Below are 11,036 nucleotides of genomic sequence, written 5' to 3' on the forward strand. Positions count from 1 at the left end.
CTCTTTCCTAGTGGAAAATTTGATTATTTAGTCTCAATACTTTGCATCTACTTGTTGGCTGATATGGAGGTGGAGAAAAAAGGTAGTGTTTATAGCAGATTATCAATGGCCATGTAATGTTTCCCACTTACTAGCTACTAGTATTGGTAATTTTAATAGTCATAAGGTCAATCTGTAACTGCCTAATCACCGAGTTAATTCTCTTATTGCCTGGTCTCGGCCACCTCCTGGCTTTGTCAAAATGAACGTGGATGTTGCAGCTACTTTGAATCTTGTTGATCTCACTATGGGTGGTACTGATGGTTTTTTGGCTATTTGGCTTTATTGGGAAATTAGGACATGCATATCACCAAAGCTGAGCTTTATGCTATATATAATGACCTTCGTCTGACTTGGGAACATGGCATAAGGAATCTTGTTATCGGGTCAGACTCACTTGTGGCTGTTAATAAGATTTTGAACCCCTTGTAACAACATGATCCTTTCTCCTTAGTGATCTGAAATTGTAAAGAGTTGTTTTGCTGCAATTGGAATTGTAGTCTTGTTCATATTTATCGTGAAGATAATGTGTGCGGATTTTTTTGGCAAGCTGGGGCCTTTTGACGTCACTAAGTTGGTTCACCCTCCAGGAACCTTACCAAGGATTATCCAGAAGGACATGATTTGTGTAGTTAGGCTTAGGCTTGTTGTAACACCCCTAACCCACCTTCGACGTCTAATTAGGGTCATGGAGCATTACTAACCAATCAGAACATTTAATTTCAACATAAGCAATTATGCAAGCTAACTATTATCATTCATTATTATATAGAAATCATGACACATTTATTTAGTGTTCCCATTTCATTAGTTTGAACAAGTAAGAATGTGAGCTGTTATGCAATGCTAAACTTGGTTTTATACAAACTACACTCTTATCACTATTTATCCCATCTTGAAAGTTAAAAGTTAGGTTTGCAGCAATACTATTCCAATTATTCGCATTAGTGCATTCGCTTATACTCTGCCTACTATCACCAACGATATTAGTAGAATGACCTACTTTACCTAATTAAGGTTCACTATTTCATTTAAAATCAGAGTACAAATACTTTTACAGTCCTTAAAACGAATTTACGGGACCTTAAAAATAGTCTGAAAACAAACAACGGCTAAATTGAAACAATTCAGAAAGTTTAGGGAAAATTTTCAAAAAAACTTAGAAACAGGGGTCACATGGCCGTGTGACATGCCCCAGGCTATGTGGCTTTCAAAGTTGGGACATACGGCTGTGTCTCAGCCCTTGTCTCTACCTGTGTAACTCACTGATTGGGTCACACGGCCGTGTCGTAGGCCATGTGCCAAATCGTGTGAAACTTGTATCTAAATTAACAAGACACACGGTCGTGTGACAGACCATTTCTCAGGCCATATATACCTAAATGTACTTTCAAATGCAAGTTTATCAAATCGTGTTTACTTGAAGGCTAAGCAACCCATTTACCAACCATTTAACTATTCAAATCACCGTTAAATATGCTAAAAACATGCCAAAACATCCATCTTAAGTGCCTAACCAATATGCCCTCATTGGTACCAAATTTTATATTTTCAAACACATTAAAATAAGATATCAACCATTCAAACACTTATTCATACCGAATTATCATAATTGAGCTAATATTCTAGCTAATTAGGCTACCAAGTTTAAAGCTAAAAATATGCAAAACATCAAGTTTGACTAACATACCAAGATATAGCTTCAACCTCAACCATATGAACATATAAATACCATTACACTTGGGACTCAAAATATCATCACATTAACAAAATAACGATCAACCAAAAGACCACCTAGGTACATGCCATAACAAAATAGAACATCACCACAACTTGAGAACGAGATCGTTGTTGGATGCTGAGTCGACAATACGTTGAAAAGTACCTAACCTGTGCACGGAAAACCAAACGTACGCTGAGTATAACTCGGTGGTAATTCTATAATTTGAACATTAAAATGAGATATAAATACTTAAGATGTAAAAATGCAAATAAGTAATATTATATAATATATCATGCCAATAATACTAATTTTACTCATTCCTTGTTCACATCCAACTAATCTTGCAAGTTCTAATACATGACAACAGCATTTCATAAGACATTTGATAAATCAATTCATACAATGGCATAATTCATCATCATTTCCAATTCATGAATTCAGTGCTCATAATTCATCAATATTCTCAACAAAATCTACCAATTTAATATTCCATTTCACATCTCATTTCCATTTCTCATCCTTTGTCTTTTCAGTACCAAACACATCAATTTTTATCATTTATTTTCCCTATTAACAAGACTCAGACTTGGACTCGGACTCGGACGGATACACGGATCCATCCAACACACCAATTTGGCACCCAGTGCCTCATCAGATAATTCCGAAGCAAATAATTACGCTCAGTGCTATAATAAGTTGACACCTATTGTCTCATCGGTTAAATCGAAGCAAACTTGGCACCCAGTGCCTCATCGACTCGAAGTCGAAGTAATCCTTGTACTATTCCTATCCTATGGCATGCCATCTATATTCGACTTAGCCCGAAACAGTTAATAGGGTTTTATTTTACTTTTCAATACAATCAATGTCTCAATTTCATATATGTACATTATCACATATAATCATATATTCAAATTGATAGCAGCTACATTTTATCAATACATATATTCAATTCAACGGTCATAAAAATACACCATTTCTCGATTTTTATAATTGGATCATTTTAATTATCATTTGATTCAATGCAACCCAAAATGTATAAGAGTTCTCACATCAAATACTTACCATACACAAACAATTCAATATGCACTAATTCATAATTAGTTTGGATTATAGAAACACAAACCATATATTCCGAGCTACTCAATGTCAACCTTGTCTTTCCCCTTCTTACTCGAGAATCCGTAACTACGTTTGCTACGGAATAAAATAGATTAATAATACACAACTCAATTCTCATTAAATTTCAAATTTTATACTACATTTGCTTAATCCTCAAATTAGTCCCTAAACCAACACTAATTTAATCTCCACATCTAACCTCAAATTTTTATACCAATTCCACTCTAAGCTAAATTTAGCTCCAAATTTTCAATTTCACCCCTTAATTTTGAAATTTTCACAATTTAGTCCCTATTGCTCAAAATCAATAATTAACTCCACAATTTAGTCCTTTTCCACTTCTAACTTAAAAATCTATCAATTTAATCCATAAAACTCTAACTAATCAACAATGGTAGCATCTTCAGTCTTAAACCATACTAAAAATTATAACATGGGTCGGCTAACTTTAAATACCATAATTCTAAAAATATGAAAATTATAAAAAAAAAGATTAAATTGACTAACCAATTTAAGCTTGAAACCTCAAAATTTCTATGGTCGTTCGTAAGCTCTTTTCCCCTTAAGCTTTGAAAGTTTGCATGAAAAAGAAAATGAAAGTTTTCTTTCTTTCCACTAAATTATTATTCTTATATATTATATTTTATAACATATAATTAATAGTTTAGTTAATAAATTTCTAAGACACCCAACCCACCACCGTCTATCAACAATTAATTAGTAGTGTATTTACTACTTTAGTCATTTTAATTAATTTTAATTTATAATTTAACTTTTAGTACTTATACGATTTAGCCTCTATACCTTAATAAATCCTAATTCCTGAAAATTATTTATCTAAAATTTAATTCGCCTCTATTATAGCTCCGTAAGAAAATATTCATGGACCCAATTTACAAAAGCGGAGTCTCGAAACAATACTTTTCGTCGCCCCTGACTATCAGGTCGTTATACCTGTTATGCATTAAAGCGGTCTTGGACCACTCCTATGTACCAAAAAAAAAATTATTTTCTTTTTTGGATGAATAAAAATTCTTACTTATCTAAAAAAAATGATATGGACCTTTGGAGATCTACACTCCAAAAGCTAACTATTGAGGTTGGCCTAAGTCCATATATACCCCACTAGAAAATCTTACTTTCTTATATAGGATCCAAGTCTATACCTTGTAATTGGCACATAGCAATCCATCATGCTCTGTAGCCTTGTAGCCGACACGAGCTAGGACTAACACTGCAATGTCGACGTCACCACCCGTGCCACACGATTACAACTGAGATACATGATGAATGACTCTAATACCAACTGATACGATATTTGGAGAACTACAACCCAAAAACTAACTATTGAAGTTAGAGAGTCCATATAAACTCCACTAGGAAATCTTTTATTTTCTTATGCGGAATACAAGTCCCATACCTTGCAATTTGCACATAACAAAAACTATATACAATTTAGGAAAATAATGGAGCTTGGTTCTTGCATACAAGAAATTTCATATTGACGGTGAAGAAGCTAGAACAGACTCGTCTCACCGAAAGTGTCCGCAACTACTTAGCCTGCTCCATCTAACACCTTATCCTTCATTTCTATGCATTGCACCTTAAACAAAAGAAAAGGGAATACAAAGCTTTGCATTTTAATTTTCTTTAACGGCATATTGCTTTGAATGCTTCTCAACTTATTCAGACGGCTGCTGGCTTTCCATCTTTTCTAGGGTCACTAACAGCAGTTAATGTTCCATGAAATATATATAAATCTTTTCCAAATTTTCGGCCCCTTTCTATGTCTTTCTGGAGGGCTTGAACAACAAACTGGACGATAGCCCCACCTGACTTGGCCCGCAGCTCATGCCCCTTCTCTCTCAGGAAAATCTTTGTCTCATCTGCAAGCTCGATGTGATCCCCATCAATCACAGTCCAGTTTTCGTAATAAACTAGGTTTGGTATTAGCTGCAGCAAACCAAGATGAACTTCATTGGATGCTCTTTCAAATACAAAGAATACCAATTACATGACCTATTATTACTATCTATCCAGTCCAATGGAATCATACCTTGTGGTAGATTCTTGGATGTTGAACTGCAGCTAAAGGTTCCATCCCCAATACAAAATGATTTAGGAAAACCTGGGTTACTGCTGGTATTATGTTCATTCCACCACTGCCACCAATCACTCCTGCCAGCTGATTATCCTGCCAGTCAGGCATTAAGGTTAGTGAAACAGATCAAGACATCGGAAGGTTACTGAAACAACTCAAACGTAAGTGCTGCATTTAATTTTGTAAACCTTGGTAATAATAAGTGGTGTCATGGAAGATAGAGGTCTCTTGTTTGGTCTAATAAAATTTGCAGGAGCAGGAGGGAGCATATCTGGAGATATCTCTGTTGGTGCTGAGAAATCACCCATCTCATTGTTAACAATGATCCCGGTGGAAGGCGATAACACTCCAGCTCCGAAAGGGTAATTTACAGTGGTGGTCATCGATACGGCATTACGTTCTGCATCTACGACGCAGAAATGGCTAGTTCCATGGTCTCTGAGTTGACTCCATCTGGCAATGGAAAGGATTACAAAGCTCAGAAACTTCATTGTAAAGACTCTAAAGGTTTGTTCGTATTACCTTGTTTATAATGCATACCTGTACATATAATAGTTTGCAGGGAAAGTGGTGTTGTCAATTATCTTTTCCTGAATTTGCTTTGCAAAAGTAACAGAAAGCATTTCAGATACATATTTGGTAATGTCAACAAAATCAGGGTCACCCAAGTTCATTCTTTCAGCAAACATGTGTTTCAATGCTTCAATCAGGCGATGCACTCCAAGATCGCCCTTTGCGGCATCGGCACTTCCATAGCTGTCGAAGATGTTCAAAACCTGTTTCATGTCATGATGTTTAGAAAGACTTGAAGTTTGAATGCTACTAGGGTCTAAAGCATGAAAAATGAAGTTAATATATACATTTTACCCACCAGAGACAGCCCAAGTGTTCCACTTGAAGGAGGTGGCATTCCATATATAGTGTAATTCATCACATTTGCAGCCATTGCATCTGTAACCTCTACCTTGTAATTCCTTAAATCCTCCATTGTCAAAATCCCACCAACCTGTCTCACATCTTTTACCAATTTCTCTCCTATAGTTCCATTATATAAAACCCATGGTCCTTGTTCTGCCACTTCCTCAAGGGTGTGGGCTAGCTCTACATTATAGCATTTTTCACCTGCTTGTAACAGCTTCCCCTCTGGTGCAAACACCTGCTTTAAGCCGGGATCATTCATGATCAGCAGCTCGTGCTCAGCAATACTTAATCCAAGATAAGGAGCAGTCATAAATCCCTCTTTAGCTAGTTTTATTGCAGGCTCAAATAGTGTCTTCCAATCTAATCGACCATATCTCAACCAAGCTTCATGAAGGCCAGCAATTTCACCAGGAACTCCCATTGACAATGGACCATAGTACTTGGTTCTCATATCATTCTCGTACATGTTCTGCGCGTTAACAATTACCAAAAGGCATAAGCAAGACAAAAACTGAACCTGTGATCGATAAACTTGTCTTAGAAATAATATAAACTGAAAGAGAGAACTGGGAACCTGTGAAGCGGCTAAGGGAGCTGTTTCTCTGGCATCAAAGGCTTGGACTTGTGAAGTCGATGAAGACCTAACCACCATGAAAGCTCCACCTCCAATTCCACTAGCCATTGGGTTGACGACTCCAACGCACAATGCCGTTGCCACCGCTGCATCCACCGCGTGCCCTCCTTTCTTGAGCATAAGGGCACCGATTTTAGAACAACGAGCATCATCAGCGGCAACAACGCCCTGATCTGACTCGACACTGTCGGGGCCACCAACTTCAACCCTTTCATTGTACTTGTTTCCTCCTTTAACCAACAAGTAGCTAAAGTCGTCTCTGAATATAAGGCCTACAACAGAGACACACACCATATCCCAGCATCAAATAAAGCAGAAACCCATGATTATAAACTATATGAAACAAGAGTAGTCTTAGTATATTCACTTAAAAAGGAATTCTTGAATGCAAATCAGGATTTGTTGAAAAATATGAACCCAGGATTTGCAGCAGGAACCTTTGCTAAATGGTAACTTTTGCTTATGTGCAACTGACAATAACCATATCGTATCAGATCAGAAAGAATCCTTCAGGTTCATAAGGCTGTAATAGAAGTTATTATTACAAAACCGCTGCTGTAAATTTAGCAAATGAAAATGTATCTTACCCCAAACTCATTCAACTATTCACTGAGAGTCACAAAATATAGAAACTTTTGGGTATTATTCTATAAACATTAGTCGAGCAAATGAATATGGAAGTATTCTTTTGGTTTTTCTAAATTCTCATGTAACAGAAAGTAACAGAAAACCGTTGACTTTGATGAAATAAATGGATAAAAGCAAGGCAATCGATCCTGGAAAAACAGAAAACAAAAAGAAAAAAAACAATACAGAGAAAACCAGTCTTGATGGGAACATTAAAAGCAAGAAACAAGAAAAAAAGGAAAAAAATAAATAAAGGAACTGACTTGAAAGGGTTAAAAGAAGAAAGAAGAAGCAGAGAGCAGTGTTCCGAATAATGTTTCTGTTGTTGTTCTTCTCATCTAAAAGAGGAGCTTCCATGTTATGTCTCCCCATGCATGAATCCCTTGTTTCCACAGGAAAAGGAAGAGATATTTTTTGCAGAAGTTAGGTGGGTGGTACTGGTAGAGAGATGTCATCATTTTGAGTTCAATTATATACTCAAATAAAATTTGAAAATGGAACATAAAATATATAAAGCAATTACATACTGACGCGGTACCTTCACATGTTGGAATTTCTTTTAGTAATTGTCGATAGGATTAGTTGGTAGTGATATATTATATAAAATATATAAAACAAGGAGCATGCGTAAAAAGCTAATAAAAAATAAAATAAGGACTTTGAGTTTTAACTTTTAAGTTAGTAAGGATTTTCATTCAAATAATACTATTTATATATATATATATTACCAAAATGATATAGGTTGATTTTTATTTACAGTAATGATATGTTTTCAAAAAGTATTTTTATTTTTATTTTTCCAAGGCTCCAATAAGAATTGCTAAAGGTGAATCGACCTTGAAATCATATAAAAATCCAGATATTAAGTGATTAGGGATGTGTCTTGTCCTTGCCATGGTGCCGATTTGGGCCTCCCCGAGGCTTGCACACCTTGCAGGGATGTCAGGAACAAGACACGTCCCTGCCCACTTAATACCCCACCACTTCCCCTATCACTTCCCCTATAGCAATCCTATTTTAGTCGACATCGAAAAGTGCGAGTTCGAAATCAAATTCCGTAAACTGAGTCAGTGAAATTAAGAATAGAAGAATTTTCGTATTTAAATGGAAAATTTATTAATGGACAATCGAGTAATTAGTCAAGAAAACTGTTAATGTAACACCCCATACCCGACCCGATTGTTGGGTCCGAGCTACAGGATATCGCATTTGTTGCCAGAGCAACTACGATCAAATACAATTCATTTTAATAGTTAAGACATATTATTAATATTAAATCTTCATTTCAACATGTTAAACAACCATATATGAGCCTTGTATGAGCTTACAAAAGCTCTTAATATGACTCAAGGTCGAATAAGGACCAAGTTGTAAAATTTTCAAACTATCGAGTTGACGTTGTGACTTCAGGGGTTCCAAGTCACTACGTAACTCACTAACTTCACTTCGTTGCAACGCTAAAAGTCCGGCATTACGACGTGACAGCCTATTTTCAAAAGGTCCAATTGGTACCAGTTCATATCACCTAATCAATCAAACCTATACCACAATTCAACTATTTCAACACTTTTAACCACTCTTATATGCTTAATTTTGATCATTAACACCATATATACATATATTTATATATATTAGACAAATCATCATTTCAAATCCAAAACATATGACTATTTAACCGTTTCAACCTACTTATGCCATGTGCATATATGTATATTAAACAAATTGTAACTTGACTTAAACCACAATGCCAATTCAAAATTCATAATTTCCATTTCAATACAAAACCGACTTCAAATCCTAAGTACATGCCATATATCAAAATGAAAAAGGGACTATACAAACTTTTTCGAGTTGAGAACTACGATTTGGATGCTGAATCAATCCTCAAGACTTTGAGATTCCTTAATACCTACGCACGGAATAAACAAACCGTACGCCGAGTGATAACACTCAGTGGAACTTTCATGATTCAAGCCATATAACTAGCATGGTAACAAGATGAATATATACCATTGCAAGTTCACATTCTAACTATATCATATCAAGTGTTTCAATTTCACACAATGGCATCAATTACTGTAACAGCCCGGTTTAGACCTTAGACGGAATAGTGGTTTCGGAACCACAAATCCGAGGTCGTAAAATTATTTTAATATTATTTTTGGTATTTAAAACATATTATTTGATATGTGTGAAAATTTCGAGAAGTAATTTTACCGATTGGTTGGTTAATTTGATAAAAGGACTTAATCGCGCAAAATGCAAAAGTTGTATGCTATTTGTTAATGTGCTATATTGCTATGGCTTATTAACTATGAAGTCCTTATTATGCAAATGGACCATTGATATGGTTAATGGACAATAATGACCATCCACTCAGTGTTTATAAATTATATTAATTAAGGTTTAATAAGTAATTTTAGAAATAAGGTTATTATTAAATAAAACAAAGTTAAAATATGCTTATATTCTTGCATGTTCAACCGAATATAGAGAAAATAAATAAGGTTTAAAGCTTGCTGAATTTTGGCACCTTTAAATCTTGATTTAGGTATGTTCTTTGCTCGGTTTTTGATGATTTCTATGTTTTTTAGATCATTGCTTCGTATTCTAGCTAGCTCATGCCCTAATTTTCAGAATTTATGATGAATTTGTGATTTTCCATTGATTATAGCATGATTTTTTTGTTGTTTGATGATGAAAAATAAATATTTGTTGATAGATTAATATGTTTAATTAAATGATTTTTGATAAAAATGTGTATTAAGGATTAAATTGTGAAATTTGTAAATTGAAGGGTCAAATTATGAAATAAATTGAATAAATGGGCTTCTAAGGACCTAAGGTAAATTTGTCCTAACATGGGTTTGTTGAAATTTTGAGTAATTTGTGTTATTTTGAAATAGGGACTAAATTGTAAAAATATGAAATGTTAGGAGCTAAAATGAAAAATGCCCAAATTATGTATTTTTGGATAAAATTGAATGAATATGTTATTAAACAAGCCAAATTTGAATTGAATTAGATCAAGAAAAGAGGAGATCGGATTTGGATCGGGGAAAAATAAAATTTTTTTGAATAGTCGTCCGGTTCGTTCGTGTCCGTATGAGGTAAGTTCATAAGTAAATAAATGTTGTTAAATTCGAAAGTATGTGTGTTATATGTGCTTAATTGAATTATAATAAGTATATGTGTAAATGTCGAAATGAATTAAGCATTGAAGAACTAGTTACAAGCTTGAATCGATCAAATCATGACGTCCGAAAGCCCTATACGAACCATAGGAATAGTATAGGATACATATGTCATGACATAGGATTTCGATATGAGTTATCGTGTAAGACCACGTCTGGAACGTTGGCGTCGATTTGAGATTTACGTATAAGACCATGTCTGGGACATCGGCATCGTATACGATTTCGTGTAAGACCTTGTCTGGGACAGTGGCATCGATATTTGATTACATGTAAGACCACGTCTGGGAATTTGGCATTGTAAGAGCTTCCGAGCTATCCGAGTATCCTTATTGATTCCAAACGGTTTAACGGGCAATATCGAGAAAAGAATGACTATGTGAAAGTATATCCGATTCAGGTACGTACGAAGTGTATATGATATTCAAGAATGAAAGGTGAGTATGTTTCAAATGACGATATGTGAAATACATGACAATGAATGAAATGAATGTATATAAATGAACGTTGTGATACATATGCTTGTTATATGAAATTGTAATGAAATAAGCTTAATTATATTCAAGAGTTCGAATACCATGAAATTGTGGTCTTATGTTTCGAACATGGGATTTATGAAACATGGTTTTGAGGTATGCTAGTTTGGTTTGAAAGATGATTAGATAAATGTTATTG

General features: G+C 34.8%; 1 protein-coding gene across 2 annotated transcripts; it reads right to left on the reverse strand.

Annotated features, from left to right (window-relative positions):
* Positions 1 to 4,251: 4,251 nt before the first annotated feature.
* LOC105773435 (glutathione hydrolase 3) lies at positions 4,252 to 7,630 on the reverse strand. Of its 2 annotated transcripts, none has more exons than XM_052632561.1 (7): positions 7,431 to 7,630; positions 6,481 to 6,812; positions 5,857 to 6,375; positions 5,526 to 5,761; positions 5,174 to 5,438; positions 4,941 to 5,069; positions 4,252 to 4,837 (listed from the first exon to the last, which is right to left on the reverse strand). In XM_052632561.1, exons 1-7 carry the CDS (start codon positions 7,537 to 7,539, stop codon positions 4,571 to 4,573), a joined length of 1,857 nt encoding a protein of 618 aa, XP_052488521.1. In that variant the 5' UTR covers positions 7,540 to 7,630; the 3' UTR covers positions 4,252 to 4,570. The 2 variants fall into 2 exon arrangements, with proteins under 2 accessions (XP_052488521.1, XP_012450802.1); XM_012595348.2 differs by having other exon boundaries at positions 4,941 to 5,078; positions 7,431 to 7,629.
* Between the last annotated feature and the right edge of the window lie 3,406 nt (positions 7,631 to 11,036).

Source organism: Gossypium raimondii, chromosome 6 (assembly GCF_025698545.1).
Source record: "Gossypium raimondii isolate GPD5lz chromosome 6, ASM2569854v1, whole genome shotgun sequence".
NCBI lineage: Eukaryota > Viridiplantae > Streptophyta > Magnoliopsida > Malvales > Malvaceae > Gossypium > Gossypium raimondii.